Raw genomic sequence first — 24,826 nt, 5'->3', positions numbered from 1 at the left:
AGGGTTTTTCTCGGTTTCTTCTTTTTTTTTTTTTTGGTTAACTAGAGAGGCAAATTCTACTTTGTATTTTGTGATCTACACTGGTGTGGCAAGTAGAATTGGCTTCTTTTGAAATATTTTCTAGAATTTTATTTGGTTACAAATTTCATTTATTAGTATAATGGTCTAGTAGTTGAGCTCTTTACTTATAAGTGAAAGTTTTATTTCTGGTACCACATTTTTATGGCGTGCTCATTACGATTAAATCTCCAACCATGTAATATATGTATGTATCACAAAAAAATCTTTCTTTGAAATGGAATGTGTTGAAGCACATACAAGCATGCCTAAGGTTCTTCTGTGGGCGTTGGGCATGCCAGTTCACTCGCTTTATAACATTTTAATTGATAATGACATTGATTGATGAAATAATGGATCCAAGATCAAATTGATGCGCAACTATGATTAGCAAAATATAAGTTGTGCAAATGGGTTTTGGTGTCCATTTAGGCCATTGACCCGCTATTTTGAAGAGAACAGTGACTCGAGACCATTTCATGATTTCGTTGGGATGCCTGGTCTTTTTATGCCAAAATTTTCGACTTTTTTTTTCTTCATAAATTCGTTTCTTATTTTTACTCTCATAAACCAAGGGCTAAGAGGCTAGTTGCTTATGCAATGAGGTTATCGTTTGATACACTCTCCTTGTCATGCTGCGTCATATATTTGAATCCATAATCAGTTTTCACCTTCTGTAAGTTAACTTTAATATACATACTAAAAGTACTAACATTGAGAAGCCATTGAATCCAAGCTTAGTGATGAAACAAAAACACAGCAGCAAGCAAAGATCTCCTGCTCCTAGTACACGCCTTATGCATTCCTATATGGGGTCGGGTTTTGTTCTAGAATGTGTGTACAAGAGTGGGGACCTAAGCCTTATATTTATAGGTGAGTATTTTAGGTTTCTTGCCCATAAAGAAATCCCTAATACATATCTTTAGCACCTCTAGAATCCATGACCTAATAGGAAAGATATTCCCAATCATTATAAGTTTACTTGACCACCAAGTAATCTGGGATAACCAAATATTTCTTCCTATCTTGTATTCTTAATCAGTTAGGACTCCTAAATAGATGTAAGCCCAATAAAAGTCTTACATTCTCCCACTTGGGTGAGACATCTATTCAAAAGTTCTCTTTAGGATCAAGAATCAATTTCCTTATGCGCGCAACCTTGGAAGATCATTTGATAACAATATCTTTTCAAACTCAGTGTCAAATATCATTAGCTTGTAGAACTATAGACTATGATATTCAATAGCGAATACATACCTCCATAATCACATACAAGCAACAATATTCACATGAAGTACCAACAAGTCATGGACAAACTCATATATATGGTCAGTGAGCTTAATGGTGGATATCACACTTGACACATATATGGTCCTCTTTACGATCACAAAGTGACCTTTAATGCTTAAAATAAGCCCTTATGTCAAAAGAGCAATCTTGATATATAGAAAATTAGCTTATTGGAATGAAATAAGTATGTAGAAACAAAGCATATCATTCTTTAATGCATATCCATGAAACCTCAACCAAAAGAAAATTTTCAAAACTAAAAAAGATAACTAGCAAACAAGAACAACTCTAGCTCCCACTCTATTAAGATATCTTCGAAACTTGATAGAACTCCCATGCTTGTGACATGTTTTAGAAAATCTACATTAGATATAGCTTTGTTCAATGGCTCTGCAATCATGTCCACGGTACTGATATGATCAATCGTAGTGACTCATTCTCGCACATTTTCTCTAACCTTCAAGAACTTTATGTCAACATGCTTGAGTCCTGAAGATCTCTTGTTGTTTTTGCAAAAGAAAATAGCTCCCTTGTTGTCACAATACAATTGAATAGGTCTTGATATATTATCGACAACTTGCAAACCTAACACAAAGTTCCTCAACCAAATGCCATGCATCGTTGCTTCAAAACATGCCATGAACTCGGCATGCATTGTCGAGACAACCATAGTTTTCTATTTGACACTTTTTCTAGGCTATTGCACCACCTCCAAACATAAACACAAAATTGGAAGTTGACATTAAGTCATCATGACATCCAACAAAATCAGAATCGGGATAACCTACCAATTCTAACTTGTCAGTCTTCTTGAAAACAAGCATGTGATATTTGGTTCTTTGTAAATAACGCAGAACCTTCTTTGCAGCTTTCCAGTGTGCCATTCCTGGATTAGATTGGTACCTACCTAGAACACTAACAGAAAATGCTAAGTCTGGGCGAGTACATTCTTGAGCATACATAATGCTTCCAACCACTGAAGCGTAAGGCTTGTTCTTCATCTCCTTCATTTCTATGTCATTCTTCGGACAATCTTTGTTACTCAATTTATCACCCTTGGAGATTGGAACTTCAGCACTGTTGCTTGTCAACATGTTAAATCTCTTCAATACTTTCTCAATATAGGCCTTTTGTGAGAGACCTAACAAACCACGAAATCTATCTCGATGAATTTCAATGCCCAAAACATAAGAAGCCTCTCCAAGGTCATTCATCTCAAAATTCTTGGACAAGAACTCTTTGGTGTCATGCAACAAATCCTTATCACTATTGGAAAGTAGTATGTCATCAACATATAGAACAAGAAAAATAAACTTGCTCCCACAGAATTTAACATATATGCATGCATCAATTTTATTTTCCTTGAGACCATATAAAGTGACAATCTTATCACATTTCAAATACCATTGCCTCGAAGCTTGTCTTAACCTATAGATTGACCTCTTCAACTTACACACCAAGTGTTCTTTTCCTTCCTCCACAAAACCCTTAGGTTGCCTCATGAATATTTCTTCATCCAAATCGCCATTGAGGAACGCATTTTTAACGTCCATTTCATGCATATATAGATCAAAATGTGCTACCAAGGCTATGATGATTCTAAATGCATCTTTTGTCGAAACTGGAGAAAAGGTCTTGGTGTAGTTTACACCTTCTTGTTGTGTGAAACCTTTAGCTACCAATCTTGCCTTGTGTCTCTCGATGTTGCCTTTAGAATCCTTCTTAGTTTTAAATACCCGCTTGCATCCAAAAAGTTTAACTCCTTGATGTGGTTCAACTAGCTCCCACACTTTGTTATTTTCCATGGACTTTAACTCACTTTGCACAGCTTCAATCCACTTTTCAGACTCTACACTAGTGATAGCCTCTTTGTATGTTAAAGAGTCTTCATATTCTGAAACATTATAGTTCATCTCAGTCATGTAAACAAAATCTAGTAGTACAGTTAGCCTTCTTTCTCTATGAGATCTCCTAAATTCTTGTGTCTCATGTTGTGTCATGCCACCAAGTTCAACATTCTCTTCCACATGTGGTGCTTCATCTTGTACATTTTCTTGATTTATTGGCTTAACAACGTGCTCAGCTTGTGGTAGAGGTCGAAGTAAAGGAATGGCAACAATTGGTTCAAGAATGGTGGGATTAGTTGGTTCAATCCCAATCTCTCATTCTTCTTCAAAAAATAAAGTCCTTGTTCACTCCTTCAACAACATCATCATACTCAATGAACTTGGCTTTTCCAGTCTTTAGAATTCTGGTAGTGTGATTAGGGCTATAAAAACGAAAACCTTTCAATCTTTCTGCATAGCCAATGAAGAAACAACTTATTATTTTGGGATCCAATTTAGCTAACTCTGGATTGTAAACTCGGGCTTCAGCTTTGCTTCCCCATACGTGCAAGTGATTGAGGCTTGGTTTTCTTTTATTCCACAACTCAGAAGGTGTTTGGGGAACTGACTTACTAGGAACTCTATTAAAGATGTAGTTGGCAGTCTTAATCGCATATCCCCACAGAAATCTTGTGAGATTAGTGTTACAAATCATGCTTCTCACATATCTTTCAAAGTTCTATTTCTTCGTTTAGCTACTCCATTTTCTTCTGGAGTCCCAGGGGTTAGTGTACTAAGCAACTATCCCACCATCTTGCAAATAACGTGCAAAGGATGCATGATGCCTTCCTTGCTCATCATACTTGCCATAATATTCTCCTCCCCTATCGGATCAAACCAATTTAATTTTTAGGTCAAGTTGGCTTTCTTCTTCAGTTTTAAAGACTTTGAAAACCTCAAATGCACTAGATTTAGTTGGGATTAGGTAAAGATAACATAACCTTGAGTAATCATCAATGAAAATGATGAAGTACCTATGACCCTCTAGAGTTTCGATTGGAAAAGGACCACATATATCGGTGTGGATGATTTGTAAGAAATGAGAACTCCTAGTTGACCCTAATTTCCTTGTGTTAGTCATCTTTCCTTTAATGCACTCGATGCAATCACCATAATTTGTAAAGTCTAATGGAGGAAGGATTTCCTCCTTGACTAGGCATTGCATTCTTTCTCTAAATATGTGACCTAGACGTTTGTGCCATAACCTTGATGAACTATCTCGGATGAGAGGACGTTTTTGACCTATGGTTTCAACATTAAGAGCTAATTTTTCTTTTCCATGAGTCAATTGAAACATTTCATCAACTAACAAACCATTCCCAACACGAATAGAATTTAAGAACAAATCAAAACTAAAATCATGCATATCAACCTTAAACTTCGATTTGACAAGTTTGGAAATAGAAATCAAATTCCTTCTCATGGAAGGTACATAAACAACGTCATTTAACTCTAAACAAATCCATAATCTAGATAAAGTCTAACGGTGCCTATTGCATGGACTCGAACTCTCTTGCCATTCCTTACAACGACTTGAACTTGGTTTTTATTTGGTGTTTTCTGGCTTATGAAGTCCTTTAGCAGCCCTTTTCTCTGCCCAACGCTTATATCTATTGCAATTTCTCCTTATATGACCTAATTTGTTACAAAAGTAACAGCCAGGATTATTGGTTTGATTGACACCAAGAGCAGGCGTCTTAGGGGAAGGATTAGGCTTTGCAACTTCTTTATTGGCAGTATGAAAGCTTCATTTGAAGGGACGGCGCTTATGAGCATTAATGGTGAGATGCACATAATGAGTCTCCTTCTCTTCCTTGAACCTTTCTTTTTCTTGAACACAGACAGAAATCAGTTCATTCACACTCTATTTGTCCTTCAAAGCATTGTAGATGATCTTGAGTTGATCATATTTGGAAGGAAGGGAGTTAAGGACCAAATGGACTAAGTACAGATTAGCTATGGGAATTTTAAGACTGTTCAGCTTGGTTGCAACGTCTACCATACTTAAAATATACTCCCTTATACCTCAAACTCCATCATATTTCATAATTGTGCGCTTACTCATCAGGTTTCCAATCTCAGCTTTCTTGGATTCCATGAACTTTGCACTCACAGATTCCAAAAATTCCTTGGCATTCTCAGAGGCTAGTATTCCACCAAAAATAGCTTTAGTGATGGTCTTCTCCATGATCAGCAAGCACAGTGTATTCGAGCTTTCCCACTTCTCGAATTTGAGTTTCTGTTATGCTGGTGTTAGTTAGTGCAACTGGTTTCTCTTTTTTTAGGGCTAAGTTGATGTCCCATAGACCTAGGACAATCTCTAAATCTCTTTTCCACTTCTTAAAGTTGTCACCAGACAAGGGTCAATGGAATTGATGGCAGACGGGTTCACTACTGAAAGAGAAACAAGGAACATGCAACTTTATTAATCTTTAACCCCAAAACTTTATACATAATTGATAAACATCTGCGGACAGATTATCAACATGCCTTTAATACTTTCACAAGGCTACTATATGAACTTAACATGAAAAAACTGTTATCAAAACCCTTCACATCTGTAGACTGAAAAGAGCCAAAATTCGTATAAGTTAATATAATACCTTGTTCTATTATAGATGACGTCCAATTAAAAGTTCACATCTGTAGCCCGAAAACCCTAACTGGCAGTGTCTATAATACAAATTTGTCATTATAATCTGGGATTGAAAGGATGGCTGGCTACTCGATTGAATGGTTGTGTGCTAGACAATAAAATAGGATATCTCTTCAATCTTGACATCTTTATGGGTCTTTTAATACTTGCAGCGGAATTTTAACATGTTTATGTTTTATGTAAAAGGGGAAGAACAAGCTAAGTTGTTTTGGAAAACCCTAATCGAGTTCGTGATTCAATTATGTGCTGCAATCTAACATGCTGTAATGCTATTTGAAATAATATATACACAGAACCATAGCAGTATATATATATATATATATATATATATATATATATATATATATATATATAAATTACTTTCATGCCTTGAATAATCAATTCTACATCAAATTAATGCCATGGCATGACACACCCCGACCAAAATCAAGGTGTGACGGCCAGCACGCCTTGATTTTGGTTGGGGTGTGTCACGGCAACCTTGATATGCTTCAAGTCTTGTAAACAACACGTAGTATAAACAAGTATAAGACACATGATTTGAACAGCAATCTTGCTTCTTAGTTTCTTTATAAATATAATCTTGGTTTTAGACATCTAGATGCATATAACCTACTCTCTGATACCACATGTAAGTTAACTTTAATATACATACTAAAAGTACTAACCTTGAAAAGCCATTGAATCCAAGCTTAGTGATGAAACACTAACACAACAGCAAGCAAAGATCTTCCGCTCCTAGTACACGCCTTATGCACTCCTATATAGGGTAGGGTTTTATGCCATAATGTGTGTACAAGAGTGGGGACCTAAGCCTTATATTTATAGGTGAGTATATTAGGTTTCTTGCCCATAAAGAAATCCCTAATACATATCTTTAGCACCAAATAGGAAAAATATTCCCAATCATTATAAGTTTACTTGACCATCAAGTAATCCGGGATAACCAAATATTTCTTCCTCTCTTGTATTCTTAATCAATTAGAACTCCTAAATAGATGTAAGCTCAATAAAAATCTTGCACCTTCCTATCCGCACGTTTCACACTTTTAATTTTAAGTAAGATCTCTATAACTTTAAAAAATCTACTCCTCTCTATGTCTCTCTTTTGACAATCTACCTCTATAACCCCTAAACTTTTTTAATTAGTAACTAAACAAATATAAACATTGCTAATCGATCCTTGAAGTAGCTAGGAACTTTTAATCAGTTAAAAGGTTGTAGATGCTTGAGGTATCAAGAAATATCAACGGTTGATGAAAATAATTTCTTGTATTCTAGTGTAAACTTATAGTCAAGAGAATCAGAATCTTCGTAACACCCACCTCTTTTGTCTTTTTATTTTCTTGTTCACTCTACCGTGCAACAAATTTCCAAAATATCATAAATGATCAAGACACATGCAGTAAAAAAATGTTGAACAATTTAATCCCATGTTGGAATCTTTTCGTGATAAAATTCATCAGGTGTTGAATTATGCAAGTGATTAAGTTGAGACAATATCAGCATAATTAAGCAGATTATAAAATCTTGACATGGTATCAGATGGGTGCTTTTTTGCACACCACTCTCAAGTGATGGTAATATTTAGCACCGTACTTATTACCGTTGGATGAGTTTAAGTTTTAAAATTTGCGACTATACACTACACAAATTTCAAAATTTAAACTCATATAAAAATGATAAATAAGGATGTGATGAGCATCACCAACTTAAGGATGGTTAGCAAAAATATCCTTGTATCACATCTCGTTCTCCTTAACAACTTATATTAAATAGTTAAGCTTCTAATTACCTATGCAGTAAAATCAAACATCTGTCAAACCGTAAATGTGATTGAATTGAAACAATATGGACATGAATAGACTGCTCACTGGACTACGAAATCTCGAACAAAAAATATACCTTCCCCTCGAAAGTACAGATGAAGCATGAGTTAAATTAAAAGCCTCTGATCACTTCTCTTTACAGACCTTTCATATTTTGCCTTCTGTGTCTCTTTAACTGTTTTGTAGTACACGTATAAACAAGTAGAGAGTAGCAGAAGAAACTCAGGTGAATGGAGTGAATTTGTCTTATTTTTTAGTTGCCTTTTTTTTACTTTTACCCAAATCAGTTTGCGATCTCCGTACAACATGGAGCTATAATGAGAACCAGGATCCTCGCCGGATCCATTCACTAGGGATTCTAGGGATGATGCAATTGTATTCGTTCATCGTATATCGTGTGGTCATAAATCATTTAAAATTTAAAATTTAAAATTCAAATATAAATAGTAGCTAACAAAAACTTACCGCACGATATATGATAAACGAACATAATTGCGTGATCCCTAGGATCCCTAGAGAATGGATCCGGCGAGGATCCTGGTTCCTATAATGATAGCTAGTAATAGTAAATATTATCTCTTTCCGATTCCATGCATTTTCATTTTTTTTTTTTTTTCACTCAGGATTTGTAATGGCCACGCAAATGTGAGAGATTTTTTAATGTGATCATTATACGAAGTGATACATCACGTGTCTTTATATAAATGATGGGTTATGTGCGTTAAAAGGTTAATAACTTAAAAATTAAAAATTTCAACCACTTGTATAAAAACATGTAGTATATCATCCATGTTCTCGTCACAATTAAAAATTTCTGTGCAGATAGAACAATGCTCGGTGTTGATTGATGGAGGGGATAAGATAACTTTCCGGACTTCGAACACGTGGCCGGATATTACAGGCTACACTAATCATCATCAACTATGATGACAACTCGACCAAGAGGAGACTTCCAAATTCCCAGAAAATTAGGAAAACATCAAAAACAAATTATTTTTAGGTCGGCTTGGGATTCTGATACTTCAAAAAAAAAAGTTTATTAAAAAATTTAGAACAAAAATAAGTGATTTTTTTTTTAAATTGTTGCTAATAACCGTAGAAAAGTGGAAGTATGATCCAAAAAAAGTGTTTTTATTTTCAAATAATAGTAATAAGTGCTTATTTAATGAAATTTACAAATAACATATTTTGCAAAATTACAATCTTTGCCTTCTATTATTATATTATATTAATAGTAATAAGTTATTGCCTCTGATAATCATTATATTATATTAAAAACATATTTTTTTAATCATTTAACATATTCACATCAATTTATATAAAAGTTTACCAAGCACTCCTATATTGTTTTTTTTTTTTTTGTTAAAAGCACTTTTACAAAATAAATAAATAAATAAAGGTTTGTCAAACACTCAACAACTTTATTTTATAGCGGTTTATTCTCACAACACAACATAAGCAGTTTTCTTTAAAGCACAACAATACCAAACTAACCCTTAATTTAGAGAATTTTTATTTCCTTTACAATAAGAAAAATGCTAGAAAGTTCACATTTTTGTACCACATGTGTCTACCATGTGATGTGGTAAATGATATGTACATGTCATGTTAATTAATGAATTTATTTGATTAGATGTTGATTGTATGCATTACTTACAACATGTGATGGCATACCAATGTGGTATAAATATATGGTCTACTTAACATTACTCAAATAGTAATAAAAAACGCTAAAATGCACGAAATTATTGCCTGCATTTGCATGTATTATTGGAACACTACAGGTCTGGAAAGTTATTATTATCATCCTGGAACACATATTCGTGATATAACAAATACTGTTATAGTATTGAGTTAGTATGATCGTACTAAAACACAATTAATTACGGGATATAACAATATTAGCTACTATTGTAATACTAGACAAAATAGGGACTGGTTTTTTACTTACCACGTGGCTATGATTCAGTATCACACAATAATTTTTCTATACTGAAACATAATTACGAGATATAACCAATACTAACTAATATCATGTTACTGTACTACATCACAATGGGTTATACATACCACATAACTGTGAATAATTTCTCAGGGTACGAGAGAGAAGAGTACTGCAAAAGAATGAAGAGTAGGAGTCTAGATAGGTGGAGAGAACGAGACACCAGAAAATGAAGGGAGATCAGAATTCTAGAAGCTTTTGTTATTCCAACAGTCGTTTGTTCTCTTCTAGAATTCAGATCGTACAGAAAAACAAAACAAACTGCTTCTTCTTCTAAACTAACTTACAGTGCTAAGCTTAGCTGTACATGATTAAAAGAAGAAAAACGATAAAACTAGCGAAGAACTGAACGTAATTAGTAGAACCTAATTAAAAAAAAATTAATAATAGCAACAGATTATGCATGAGAATTACCGATCTTTTTCGATTCCTTTCGACCGCTCGCTCGTGTTTCATGGCTTTAATCGAACCCACTCGTAACGTCCTTCGAGCGGCTTGTCCTTAGAAACATCAAAATTGTACCTGAAAATTTATCATCAATTTAGAATTTCATGCTCGGACAATGAGAACGTAAAACCTAAATTCGAACGAGCTATAAATTAATTTTTTTTTTTTTTAAAATGAGTTGACTTACTTCTCGTTAAATTTTTGCTGGCTTTCCTTTTCCACGACAGCGAAGAATTCTTCGAGCTCCGACGCGTTCACTACCGCCGGTGATCGTCGTTGAGACTCCTCTTTAAGCCTCGCCGTCGATTCTGCTTCCGCTCCAACTTCGCTCGTCGGTGCCGTCATCTTTCTCCTGCCGCGAAAGCAAAAAAACGCACGCAAAAGCGAGAGAAGTGAATTGAGAAACAAATAATTTAGACAGAGTGTGCAAATTTAAATACACTTCACCTAAGTGAGTGAAACAAATTCGAATTTTGAAACAAAATTAAACTTTTGAATTTTGAAATTTAAGATAGGATGCAAAAAATACGGTAATAAATGTTCGACGAATTGTAATATTATATGCATATTTATATATGTGTGTGTGCGAATAAAACCTTTCGTATCTGCTGGAATTATACGTCCACGATTCGACCTGGTCACTCTCATCCTCCTGCAAAAAATAATTAATTAAAATTCCAGTTAATTAAAGCGCGACAAAACTGAAAAATTCAAAGAGTTACAAGAGAATTGAATTTATTTCACTAATTAATTTTGAATTTACCAGCTCGCTCGAGCCGTTACTCGAGCAGCAGGAGCTCTCCGCGTGATCCGACGTCCAAACGTCGTCGTTGGAAGTCCGTACGCTCTCTGCCTCCGTCTTGATTTTCGGCGCGCTGCTAACCACGACGACGGGTCTTCTCGGCCTCTTCTTGTGCTGAGCCACATCATACGACGACGGCAATTCGACTGATTCTCCGTCCGCGCTGCCGGCCTTCCTCTTTCTCGCCGCCGTCTCTGACGTGGCAGCTCGAGTCACCTCCATCGTCGTAAATTCCTCTTCTGCAAGATCTTCGTGCTGTTGCTTCCTCATCGTTGTCTCTCCCTGGACCTCGTTTCTAGAGAGAGAGAGAGAGAGGAGAGGGAGAGCGCGATGACGATGATAATGATGGTGCTGATGATGAGTCCGTTGGACGGCTGTGATTGATTTGGTTTATAAGTGCGGGTTGGCCAAACGTGGTCCAGACTCCGTTAACAGTGACGGGGAATCTGAAAACGGGCGTTTTGACGGCGCCGTTACATAGATCTGGGCCGCGCCGAACATTCCTCGAATTGCTTGCTGCCACGTGGATGGGATGCACGTTGAAGATAACAGGAACAATTAAATGATAAGAGATTTTGCAATGTGTCGAAAATAAGATTTAGTATATTAAGTATTATAATACAAACGGTTAAAATTGTTTTTTCAAGCATTTAAATACTTTTATTATAAAAATGTATTAAATCCTATTTTTGATACATTAAAAAATCTATGTTAAATGATTGCCTGCACGAGGGTTCAGGTTTGGAGGCTGTACGGTTGTGGAAGTAGAACGGGATTCACTGAATTACGGGCAGTTAGAAAGAGCTGAATTACTTATATGCCCTCGCGTTTATTTGGAATCATCTGTGCTTCCATCAACTAGTTTGTTTTACTTGTTCCGTAATTACCAATGAGTTAATGATGGTTTGTGCATGTTAATCTGCATGTTTGGGCCGATTAAATAAGTGTAAAATATCAGTTTTCGAAACTTTATGGCCAATGGTAATTGAATAGGGGAAGTTTTAGACATTGTAAATTGAATAAGTGCAAAAGATCAACTGCGTTATTTACCACATTCAAAATAAAAGTTCGACTCTTGATTTTTTTAACTTTTAAATAAAATTAAAAAATAAATTTGATTTTTGGTGTAGTTCATAACTACCAATGTTCTTTGACTGAAACTTTTGTGGGATTAAAAATATTAGATAAACTCTCCTTTATATTGTGTGTGTGTGTGTGTATAAAACGTTCATCAAAACTAACCAAAAAATTATTGTACTAAAATATGTGTACGTTTTTCAAAAACACTAAAAAAAAAAAAAAAAAAGATATTAGGCTTAATAACATAATTAAATTTCTTCCATTAAACTTGACAGTGATTCATTCTTAAGTTAATGAAATAGAATGTACCCATATAAGTTAAAAAAATGGATTAGAAAAAATTTGAGTGGATTTTATATATAAAAAAAAAAGGGTACATTTTATATTAAAAAAAAAGTTACATTTTACATTAACAAATTGGTATATTTAACAATGAGTACATGTAGCCACTTAATACTATGGTCTAGTGGTATTCCTCTTCACTTGTAAGTGAGAGGTCTTAGGTTCGATTATCGTCAAAGGTGAATTTGAACCACATTATTGCTAGCTAATTATGAGGCTAAACCTACCCCATCTTCCCCTTAATATGAATTGGGGTTTTTTTTTTTGGTGTGGGAGGGGGGGTACATTATGATATAAAAAAAAAGTTGAAAATCTTTTTTTTTTTTTTTTTAATGTTTTAAATTGAAAATTAATTAGGAGTTTAATAACTCTAAATTAATTGCTAATTTTTATTTGAAAAAATTATGAAACTAACATGTAAATTCATTAAATACTAGGGGACTTCGATCAAAATCTAAAAGATGATAAGATTGCAATCAATGAATATTAGTAACTAGAAAAAAAAACGCATATTAGAATCATACCCATTGGGAAACTTTACAGACGATACAAACTTTAAAAACTTTTTTTTGTCATTCGGTTTCATGAAAAAAAATGCAAGATCCCTTATGGCTTTATCATTGTCCCTATTCATCCATGAAACCCTCCGTATGCCCACTCTTTCCAAATCAAGATAAGCTTTGATCATGTCATTTGTCTTGCCCTCGATATCTAAAATGGTGCCCACCAATATGTCAAAGACATTTTTCTCAACATGCATAACATTGAGGTTGTGTCTCAATTTTAGTTTTGACCAATACAGGAGCTCAAAAAACATAAGCTTGTGCGCCCAGTTCATATGTGTAGAAGGTTCGGCCAAACTCACTGTTTTCCCGAACGGAGCAAAATTCAAACGGTTAAGCTGTTCCAAAATCTGATCATCGGACCATTCTTTAGGTCTGAGGCGATGCTCTGTGTTCCCGTCAAACTCTTTATCATTTTCATGCCACTCATGGTTCCATGGCAACCATCTCCGATGACCAAGGTAACAAACTTTTCCGGTGTGCCAACCATATGTTACATTATCCTTGCATACAGGGCATGCCATATAACCCTTAGTGCTTCACCCAGAAACTATAGCATATGCAGGAAAATCGTTCATAGTCCACATAACTGCTGCCTGCAAAGTGAACATTTTCCTAGTGGACTTATCGTACGTGCGCACACTGTTTGTCCATAAATCCCTTAGCTCATCAACCAATGACCTTAAGTAAACATCGATTGATCTGCCAGGATCCTCAGTTATGAAAAGATTCATCATCATGTATTCTTTTTTCATGCATTTCCAAGGCGGCAAATTATATGAGAATATGAAAATTGGCCAAAGTGTTGTGGTGTTGGTTTAGAACCCCGAACGGATTGAATCCGTCAGTGGCAAGTCCCAATCTAACATTTCAGGGATCAATAGAAAACTCGAGGAACGTTTGATCGAACTATTTCCATGCCTCCCCATCTGCAGGATGCCTCATCACTCCGTCGTCTACCCGTTTTTCCTCATGCCATCTCATATATGTGGCAGTATGTGTCGACATATACAATTACTGCAACCTAGGTTTCAGGGGCAGATAACGCATGACTTTTTGTGGGATCTTAGTCGTTCTATTATGAGATTATGAGATGTCATTTTGAACCTCAACTCATTGCATACATGGCATTTATCCAATGCTTTATTCTCTTTGTAGAATAAAATACAATTGTTTTTGCAAGCGTGAATTTTTTCATAACCCAATCTAAGACCATTCAACACCTTTTGCACATGTCTATAGTCTTTCGGCAAACAATTGTCCTTCGGAAGCATTCTCTTGAAAACCCCCAAAAAGTAATCGAAACATTGGTTTGACATACGATACTTTATTTTTTCCGTGCATTAGTTCCACAATGGCCTTGAGAATGGAAAAGCTCTCGCACCCCGGGTATAACTCTTGGTTGGCATTTTTTAATAGTTTTTCATATTGTTCGAACACTGCACTGTCCATTGGTGTAGGCACGTCATCTGCCCCTTCCTGATTGGTATTTGTCGATGCAAATGGAAAAGCATAATTTATAATATCCATGACTTGTTTATTAGGATCCACAATAGGTTCAACATTGTCTACTCTTGTGGCGTTTGAAGACGAAGCATTAATTGTCTAATTGTTCACCATGATGGTTCCAAGTATTATATATCTCAATCATTCCATTCCTTACTAAATGAAATCGAACATTTTCAATGGTCTCCCTTAACGTATCGTTACACATCTGACAAGGACATCGGATTCTAGTTGCAACAATGTTGTGTGTACATGCAAAGTCAATAAAATCCTCGATTCCATCCGAGTATTCATTCGCGCATCTATTCGGATTCTGTATCCACGTCCTGTCCATAATTCCTAGAACCACAATAAAAATACAACAATCACAACAACTTCATACAAATGATAATGTCACCTTATGCCTCTGATAAGAGCTTTATCCCATTCGGGAATGCATAGTCATGTCACGTAATTTACGGCTACATCATATTAGATTTTGACGTGGATGAACCGAAACCTAATCCTTCAACCATAAACTACGCACCATAATTGTGCATTCCCAAACTGTCCAAATAATGGGACAATTCAAGAATTAATTGGACCGTAGTCATGCTTTCGCATCCATGCGCGAAATCGAATCAATCATCGAACAGGAAACTAAGTTTTACTAAAAATAAAAAACAAGTACGAAGTTAATTTCAATTAACTCCGTACATCACTACACATATTTCTACGTCACGTACAAATTTAACAACATAATATAAATATAATTTCACCTAATCACACACAATATCCTTACAGACAACGAAATTAATGGCGTTAGTATGAATTTACATTAATACTTTTACCCTAACAAAAAAAAAAAAAACGCTTACCAAACATACCAAGATAGCTTGATCAACCTAGAGAATAAGATGGAGGGAATATTAGATGATAAAATTGAGAGAAAATGGAAATAACGGATGCCAGCTTGAGCAAAACCGAAGGGGATGAGTGCAAAGATTAAATCTGCAATTTTTGTGCAGTTTGCCTCTGCTTAACCTGAATCCAGATTATAAAGTTACTTTTGGATGAATGATTTTGCGTGACGAACAAGGTCTTCATTGCGCAAATGCCCTTTGCGCAACTAACATAGTCTTCGTTGTGCAAATAACATTTGCGCGACAAAAAAAAAAAAAAAAAGTATTCGTCGCTCAAGTTTACCATTTTTTAATTTTATTTCCTTTACATTATAATTTATTCTTTTCAACAAATTGCGCGACAAAAACAAGTATCATCGCGCAATGCATATATATATATATATATATATATATATTTTTTTTTTCCATTTTATTTGTATGTATTGTAAATTTTTCTTTTATTATAAATAAAAAATTTAAACCTAATTAAACATTAAATTAATTAACAAAATTAATTTACCATCCCAAATAAAAATTATAATTAATGTAAATATTAATAGTCATCCACATAACATAAATTTATTATTAAATTAAAAATAAAGTCCATAAAATCTTATTTTTAAAAAAAATAAAGTAACCCTACTCAACTTCATTCCTCTCTTGCCCGCAACACATCAAACTTCCACCGCCAGAAACTCTGCTTGAAAAGCCCATCCACATAAATCTGCTGCTTTTCCTCGGTTTTATCAACATCCTAATGAGCCTACATTAATGCCAATAACAATAAATTAGTAATTTAAAAATATTACATTTTAACAAAAATGATTGTTCATTGTTTACTACAAACTTACCGATAACTCCCCTAGCATGGAATTCTTCAACTCCTCAAGGACCTTTTTCCAAGACTCAAACTCGGTAGAACAATCCCTCCGCATCAAATTTCCTATGTCATACACAAATTTGGCGTACGCCTCAGCCATATTTTTGCCTCCAAAGTACGGCACTTGCTTCCGTCGATACCTCTCTGATTGCACTACAAGTTTCTTTTTGCCAGAACCTTCTCCAGAATCAACCATTCTTTTTGAAACAATTTTTTTTTTTTTTTTGAAAACCAGGGTTCTGAAATTGTGTTTATATAACACTAGGATACCTTTGCGCAACGAAATCATTTGTCGCACAAATCTCCACGTTCGTTGTGCAAAACGTGTCATATATGCGCAATAAATGGGAAGGTTTGAATGCAATCTGACCATGCTTTGCATGACAAACACCTAATATTCGTCGCACAAAGATATCTTATGTGACGAAAGTGGCGTCGCACAAAATATGTAGCGACGAATAGAATGATTGTAATTATTAAGTTTACGTAAATATATATATCTATGTTTAAGTAAATTTTATAATTACAAACAAATATTCAGTTAAAAATATTTAATACCTTAAATATTTATTCTAAAAATAATTAATACTTTAAATATTTATTCTATAAATAATTAATACCTAAGATATTTATTCTATAAATAATTTATACCTTAAATATTATTCTATAAATAATTAATGCCTTAATCCATACAATTATTTTGAGCATAAGTATGAAGATTAAAAACACATACAAACCGAGGATAAGGTGCTTATATTAGGCCTCAATAAAAAACCAAATAGGATTTAAAACCTAATTAAGTCCAAATACATAACTTATAAAAAAAACCTTAAATTTAAATATTGTCATACAAAACATAAATTTAAAACTACTATTTCGATGGTCCTGGTCCATTCCGCAGGACTTCATAACGCCACCGATTGTAACCTCCTTCCAATGCATCGTCCATCAACTTCATCAATTGTTCGTTCGTATCATCGTCAAGAGTATACTTACACTGTTACACATATATGCAAATAATTAATTCCAACATATAACTAAAAATTTCACAAACTTAATTATTGATCCATCAACAATATGCTTACTAATAGTTCATCCATCACAGCCTTCTTCACATTCCTAGGCACATCTTACCAAGAACGCCACTCAGCCGTAGGACAATTGTTCCCCATGGCTACATCAATCGCATGTGCGAACTGAAAATGCTACCTCAAATCATTTGGGTCGGCGTCGATCACGCTCTGGTCCTTGTTTTTATCCTCCATCTCACCACAAACAAAATTGTGATGAATAAGGAGAATAGAATTGTGAAGAATAAGGACAGCAGGAACGCATATTTATAGGAAGGTTAAGGCCTTTGCGCGACGAAGGCTTTGTCGCGCAAACATCTGTAATGAATGTGGTATTGATTCCTCTAATTCACCTAGATTGAATGGTCAAAGCTGATAGGAACTTGCGCGATGAATCCTTGGTCGAACAAATGTCCCCTTTTCGTCACTCAAGTTTTTTCGCTCCAAGAAAAATTACCTCGTGTTTTCTTGCTGACTTTACGAGATGACAACAAATATTCGTCGCGCAAATTTTTTTTCCTACCCTGTCTATTTTGCACGACGAAATATTTTTTCCGTCAAGCAAGTATGTCTTGTGCGACGAAATATTGTTCGTCGCGCAAGTTGTTTTTTCTACTAGTGTACCTACATCGTTGATTTATTTGTTAAATTTAGATGATTAAACGATATCTGATTTGAATGATTTTTTGTAGGGTGATCTTCAAATGAAGATTAAGAGATCGAATGGATTTGATTATAAAACTTCTACAGTGAAGATACATTATTTACAAATGGAGAAATGAATTCATCCCCTAAAGGGAAATGCAAGTATTATCCTTGCAATTTATTCTAAAAATAAACTACGTGATAAAAGGAGAAAGAGAAAGAGAAATAAAGGTTGGAAATATCATTGAAGAGTCCAAATTTTATTTTTTATAAAAAAAACATAAAAGCATATGAAAAATTGAAACGGTGGATTAGAGAAGTGAATGAAACGGCTGCGGTTTATAATTATATAAGTTTAAACATAGGAGGAATTGTTGAATATTTTAAGAATATATTCATATATTTGCTGGTTGAAAAGTTAGGTATTTGCCTAACCGTTGCTTCTTTTGGAGTGAAGTATTGCAGCATATATATATATATATATATATATATATATGTGCTGCATTGTGCAGCATGTGTAAGCGAAAATGATGGTACCAAAGGGTTGGATTTAATTCAACCTTGTATCTTTTGGTTGAACTACAACTTTTGGTTAAAAGACATGATACTTATTCAAGTTGTATGAGTAGAATTAAAAGATATAAATACTCAATATTTATTTTCTGAAAATTCTAATTAGAAGACATATCTTTTGGGTCAACACTATTAAGAAGGGTTGTATATCTTCAACTAAAATGAAAGGACCCGATGAACGGGTGCTTTAATGCCTATAAATATCTATTGCGGCATAATGTTTCACACACAATTTTTTAGAAATTTGTTTCTACATTCCTTGCTCTCTTTTCTCCATCACATTCATACAATTTCTTTCTAGTTATTTCTAAGGGAATACAATTCGGTTTTGCTAATCGAATATTCCATACTTTGTTGTATCTTGGAAGTGACTTTCTAAGAACCCTTTAGCAAACTCATTCAAGTGGGGGTAAATAACACTTTAAGGAAACGATTCAAGTCGTACCTCATAGTCATCATTCAGATTATTCTCTATATTTCTACATTTTACTTTAACAGGAATGGTTTCTTCTTCCTCACCAAATTGAACAGTGACTTCAGTAACGCTCTTTACAGAACACTCACTCACAAATCGGCGAGAGTGAAGATATTTAAACATTGGCTGCACACATCCATGGAGGTCTCCACCTCCACCTGCCAAATGGTTGGGGGGCCCACCCAATGTAAGAATTATTATGGGTATTAATAACTTGTTAATTACATCATTTGATTCAGGTGATCTTGCAGCTTTAGTATGGCTAGAATAATAGAGTCTGAAGTCTGATTGACCTATAACGTATTCTCTATTTGGTAAAACTTGTTATGGTGGAATATAAAATATGTAATTGTGATTATGAAAATGAATCTCTCATTTAAAAATAATGAGAGATATCCTAGCAACTATTTAAAGATTGGCCTTGCTCTCACAATACACACGTTCTATTATTTATTGGATCGATTCATTATATCGGTGATCGTAATGTCTTATTATTGTGCTTTTCAGAATATGTCTTATACTAGGTCCCTATGTGGATCTGCCTCTGGCTAGTCCACAACAAAAACCAGTCATGACTGAGAGGAAAGGTGACTATTTTGTCTATAAGGACATGGAAATCGAATTTTTTGGACAGAAACAACACGTAAAATTTTAGTATGGTATTTCGTTGAACAGTTAATGGGCTATAATCATTTGTCTAGTTATACTACGTGGTTATCGACGAATGCCAACAACTTCCAAATGAATTTGTCAACAGATGTCTATATACGCAAAAAATATGTTGATAAATGCTAACAACAATGTACAAAGGCGATACCAGGTCTCACTCAAGCATTTGTCGAACAATTTATACGTGTGAAGTGGCTACTACCCAAACAACCAAAAAGTCACCGAAGGCACTTCCCTACAATTTTTCAGACCGCCAGGGGTCAAGGGACCCCGTTGACCCCAATGTGAACCCGCCAGTGACATTAATAATTCTTGTTTTATCTGTTGTGTCCCGACTCCCAATGCCATATCTCACTTTAGTTTGAGAACTATATTGCCTTTTTATATTATTCTCAATTTGATTAATGGTTAACTAGATTGATAATAAGAGTTAAGACTATAAGAGAATATGACATGTAAGAATGTTTGATAAGAATTTACATATATATATATATATATATATGGACAAAGATTGTCCGCCCTCCCGTGCCCTACTGTTTTGTGTGGTCACGGTTAAGCCACATTAACATTTTATATTATTTTTTATAGAGATAATAAGACAAAAATGAATAAGAATATAAAATGTTGACATGACTTAACCGTGACCACACAAACAGGAGGGCACGGGAGGGCACCAGAAGTGAGAGGGCAGACAATCCTTGTCCTATATATATATATATGTATATGTATATGTATATTATAAAATTATAAATATCAATTGAGAACCCAAAAAATTATGAGCAGGAGTGTATCTTATTCTATATCAAGTTCCTACGACATGAGTTGGGATTTCAGCAAATCAAGTTTTCAATTCTCTCTCATATTAGTTCATGTGCTTGGCACCGTGACTTGATCTAACGATAATAAGGATGGCAACTGACTTAGGTGATAAATTTGCACTAAATATAAAGTTTAGGTGGCATATTGCCAAAATAAAAGGTTTGGGTATAATTGCGCATACACCTACTAATTCAGGTGGTATTTGTGCAAAATCTACTTATTGTAAGAGCGACCTTCTTACCTTTAGGGGTCCATTCTATTAAAAAATTCCGACTTCCGAGTAATTAATTTGTAAATTCCAACCTCCGAGTAATTAATTTATAGATAGTTAGAAGGGGTCCATTCCATTCAAAAATTCCTAAAACTGCAATGGTGTGAGATGCTGGTATTTGATGATTGCAATATGTAATGGAGCCAAGGAGGTGTAACATCCAATCTTTGGTAAAATTTCAGTTCATCCAATCTTTGAACTAATTAAGGTCATTCCCGATAAGTTACATCAAAAGTTGAGGGGTGGTTTTAATAATCATTTCGTTTTTTTTTTAAGTTTTTGGTTTTCACTTTTTATTTTTATTTTTAAAAATATTTGAAATCTTGCTTAGTAACCACTTTCAGTTTCCAATTATAAAAAATGAAAACCGAAAACTTAAAAGTGAAAACACAAGGCTAAAGTTTATAAACTCAAGAAAGTAGTTTTAAGTTTTCACTTTTGAAAGCAAAAAACTGAAAATAGTTGCTAAACAAGATTTCAGTTCTAAAAAAAGTGAAAAATGAAAACGAGATGGTTATCAAATTGCCCCTTAGTTAGTTGTAGTTCGTGACATTCATTTAATTCATTATCAGTAAATTTAATGACATCAAATGTCTTTAGGTCATGTTTCCTTACAAGGAATAGATTTGCAAGGAATGAGCATCATTCATATTCATGTGTTTAACAACCAATGATTTGAAAGGAGTGAGTATGATTTTCATTCGTATGTTTACTGGCAACCAAGGAATGAAAAAATAATAATTGAATCCATGTTTCCTATATTTTCTCATACCTAAAAAATTAAGGTACGAGTTTACTAATTGGAGTTGTTTATCTTCTACCAAATCCTTCATATCCTCATTCCTTCGTTCATGCCCTTAATTATGTTTTTAGATTTGTGAGAACATATTGCGTTTTAAGTACCTAATCCATCGTATCCTTATTCCTTCTCATGGTAAGTAAACATATTATTATTAAAGTAAACTTGGAGTAATGATATTAATTTTTGAGCTTATCACTCTATAATAAAGTAATTAAGAGCTAGCTAAACTTACATGTAGCACTTGAATAAAAGAGAATGCTTCTTTCATTGCACAACTAATTAATCTCTTTTGAAGATCACATCTAATTATCTATTCGATGTTGACATGTTGTTACCGTCGCAAACACAAAAAATGGATAAAATGGAAAAGTGAAAGACACCCATAATTGAAAATGACATCTAATTATCTTTTTCTTTTGGATGTTGGTGCCATTTAATCGATTTTTAATTTAATCCCAACATTGACAAGGACCAACTTTCATGGTACAATTTTATAAGATAAAGAACCAGGAAGGCAAGAGTATTTTACAGTTGACTGGGCGCTCCCACTCCTTGCATGCATCGATCATTGTATTAAATTTGGTTACTGTATATGAATAAAGCATAACTGTGGAAATCCTTTGAATCTATGGAATGAAGGAATTTTCAATGTTATCGTGGAGAGAGATAGAGGGGTGATGGAATGGATATTGGTAAATAGGAGAAATGCTAAGAAGATTCTAAAAAGTGAGGTTTTTCATGGACTCTTTAACACTTGATATTTTTAGTACAATATTTCATAATATTGCCACGAGAATTAACGTTAAACTGTGAAGTAACAGAGAATTTTTAGAAAGTTTCAGTTTGAGAGAGTCTCCTTAGCGTTTTTCGGGTAAGTAGATAGGTAGGGCAAAAGATTGGTTTACTGAATGTTTGAGGTTGGTTTGTTTAAATTAAGGGTAATGCTAGGAAGATCAAATTTGGAGACTAAATTTACAAACTAAATGATGTGTCAACAATAAGAATGAGTACATTTATCAATGTGTAAGTAATAAACCAATCATCAACTTTCATATTTTTTAGTTTTAAAAAATTTATTTACAAATTTAATCTTCCTAATATTACTCTTAAATTAAAGAGAAAATAAGTACCTAACATCGTGACCATTAAATCATAACAAGGGAAAAACATAAAGTAAGATTCCTTATCAAGTGAGAGAATAAAAAAGGGAAAAAATAATATAGACATTATAGACAAGGTCACATGGATTATGGTGAACAGTGAGCACTCAAAACTGGGACATATTTTGCCCTTCTACGCTTCTACTACCAAAATTAGGGCGCCAAATCATATACAGTGGCTCAGCGGCTCAGCCCCTCTATCCCTAAAACTAAGATTAATTGAACAAAATCAAACCCTAATTAAACGTAATTAAAGTGCTTTTTATAAAAGGTAAATGAATGATTCATTAGGCTCACCTCACCCTTGTTAATTTCCCTAGCTAATTAAACTCTTTTTGATTAATGTTCTTTTGTTGACAAAAGGTCTTTTGATTACTTGAGAGTATGAGTCTATGACAAAAGTTTCTCAATGCAAATTAATTCACATCTTTAGGGCTCTAGATAATCTTTCTTATTATACTCAGTCTAGTGTTTCATCAGTACAAAACTCCAACAACTTCCTCATTAAGTACATTTTCTTAGATTTGAATGCATGCTTACATGGGCTAAGTAATTTCCGGTATTTTTTATCTCTTAGTGTTTGAACCAAGGGTATCCTAGTTTACGGATCACGCCATTTGTAACCACGCAATAATTAATTTTTCATTTACTACTAATATTGGCATATATAACTAACTTGTAAGGTAATCACTAAGAATTATAACATAGTTAGGTTTAATGTTCGACTCCCTCTAATCAAATTAAACATTAACGAGTATTCAAAGATCATGACTCATCACACGTTGTGAATGGTTTTTCACGTACTCTTAATTATTTGGCCCTCACCATCATTACCAACATATGAATCATTGATGATAGTGAAGTTCAGGTTAAAACTTAAAACTAATTATATGGTTTGGTGGATCCGAGGAATAACTTTTAATTCTGCTGGGGCAGATAATTTTTCAAAAGAAAAGGCTGGAAAAGTGAGATATACAGAACTTCAAAATTCAAATTGTGACAGTGTGTGCATAGATCACGGTTACAAGCCAAAAGCCAAAAGCGATGAGTAGAGAACTTTAAGCAGTGTAAAGAATAATGACCAGTTTTGCTAAAAGAAATGGAATAGAAAGAGAAATAAAGAGAGCGAGAAAAAGAAGGAAAGCATAAAAGCAAATAATTATGATGAGGAATCTCAAGGTGTGTACAATTGATGTTAAATGCCGAAATGAAATGACGACATGCGAGCTTTCCAAGGGAAATCCATTCATGTCCGCAACATGTCGTTGCTGAGTTGATGGTGCTCAAATGCATGGTCCTTTCGTTTTCTAAGAGCATCTCTTTAATTTCCTTTCCCGAGTCAGGGTTACGGTACAAATTCTGCCATTAGGATCCTCTCCGGATCCTTTTGGTAAGGATCTTAGGAATTTATAATTTGTGTCTGTTTATCGTACATTCTGTGGTTAATTTTTATCCAGTACTATTTGTATTTAATTTTAAATAAAAATATTTAAAATAATTTCTAACCGTACGATGTACGATGAATGAATATGATTCCCTAATCCTCAAGATCCTCACAAAGAGGATCCGGCGAGAATCCGGATTCCAAATTCTGGACCCTCCCTCTCTGATCAGTCTGCTTTCAAAAGTGATGAGGATGATAAACTTTTGTGGCTTATGTCTTTTGTGTCTTCTTTTCAAAGTGACTTCGTGGCCAACGTATAATGGTGCTATCGGGGACGAAGCCAGAAATTTAACTAAGAGGGGGCATCTTAAAAATTTTGAGCTCCTCTTTTGGACAAATAAAGCTAGTTATTTTACAAATGCTGAAAAAATTAATTTCCAAATGCCTAATTTTATTACTCTATTGTCTAATTTTGTCTTTAATTGTTGACAATCTAATGCTCATTTGTACTAATTAACCCAATACATGCAACTCAACAATGTTTAGACATTAGTGCTTGAGAAAAATATACAGGACGAATGCGTATTTAAAAACTAAAGGAGGATTTTCACTATTTTAATATGATTAATTGAATAATCTGCAAAGCGAAAAAAATGGGAATGATTGATTGAATAATTTGTAATGCAAAAAAAATGGGATGAGAGGGGGCATGTGCCCCCACTGGGCCTTGCCTCCCT

At 34.2% G+C, this 24,826-nt stretch overlaps 1 protein-coding gene across 2 annotated transcripts; it reads right to left on the bottom strand.

Moving 5' to 3' along the window:
* Positions 1-3,336: 3,336 nt before the first annotated feature.
* LOC137708528 (cyclin-dependent kinase inhibitor 6-like) lies at positions 3,337-11,315 on the bottom strand. 2 transcript variants are annotated; one of them, XM_068447636.1, is made up of 5 exons: positions 10,931-11,315; positions 10,764-10,819; positions 10,355-10,519; positions 10,135-10,242; positions 3,337-5,627 (listed from the first exon to the last, which is right to left on the bottom strand). In XM_068447636.1, the coding sequence occupies exons 1-4, from the start codon at positions 11,237-11,239 to the stop codon at positions 10,173-10,175; spliced, it is 600 nt and encodes a 199-aa protein (XP_068303737.1). In that variant the 5' UTR covers positions 11,240-11,315; the 3' UTR covers positions 3,337-5,627; positions 10,135-10,172. The 2 variants fall into 2 exon arrangements, with proteins under 2 accessions (XP_068303737.1, XP_068303729.1); XM_068447628.1 differs by lacking the exon at positions 3,337-5,627 and having other exon boundaries at positions 9,701-10,242.
* Positions 11,316-24,826: the final 13,511 nt, after the last annotated feature.

This window comes from Pyrus communis, chromosome 1 (assembly GCF_963583255.1).
Source record: "Pyrus communis chromosome 1, drPyrComm1.1, whole genome shotgun sequence".
Classification (NCBI taxonomy): Eukaryota; Viridiplantae; Streptophyta; class Magnoliopsida; order Rosales; family Rosaceae; genus Pyrus; species Pyrus communis.
The sequence above is the reverse complement of the archived record's forward strand: the minus strand, read 5'-3'. Positions and strand labels throughout refer to the sequence as shown.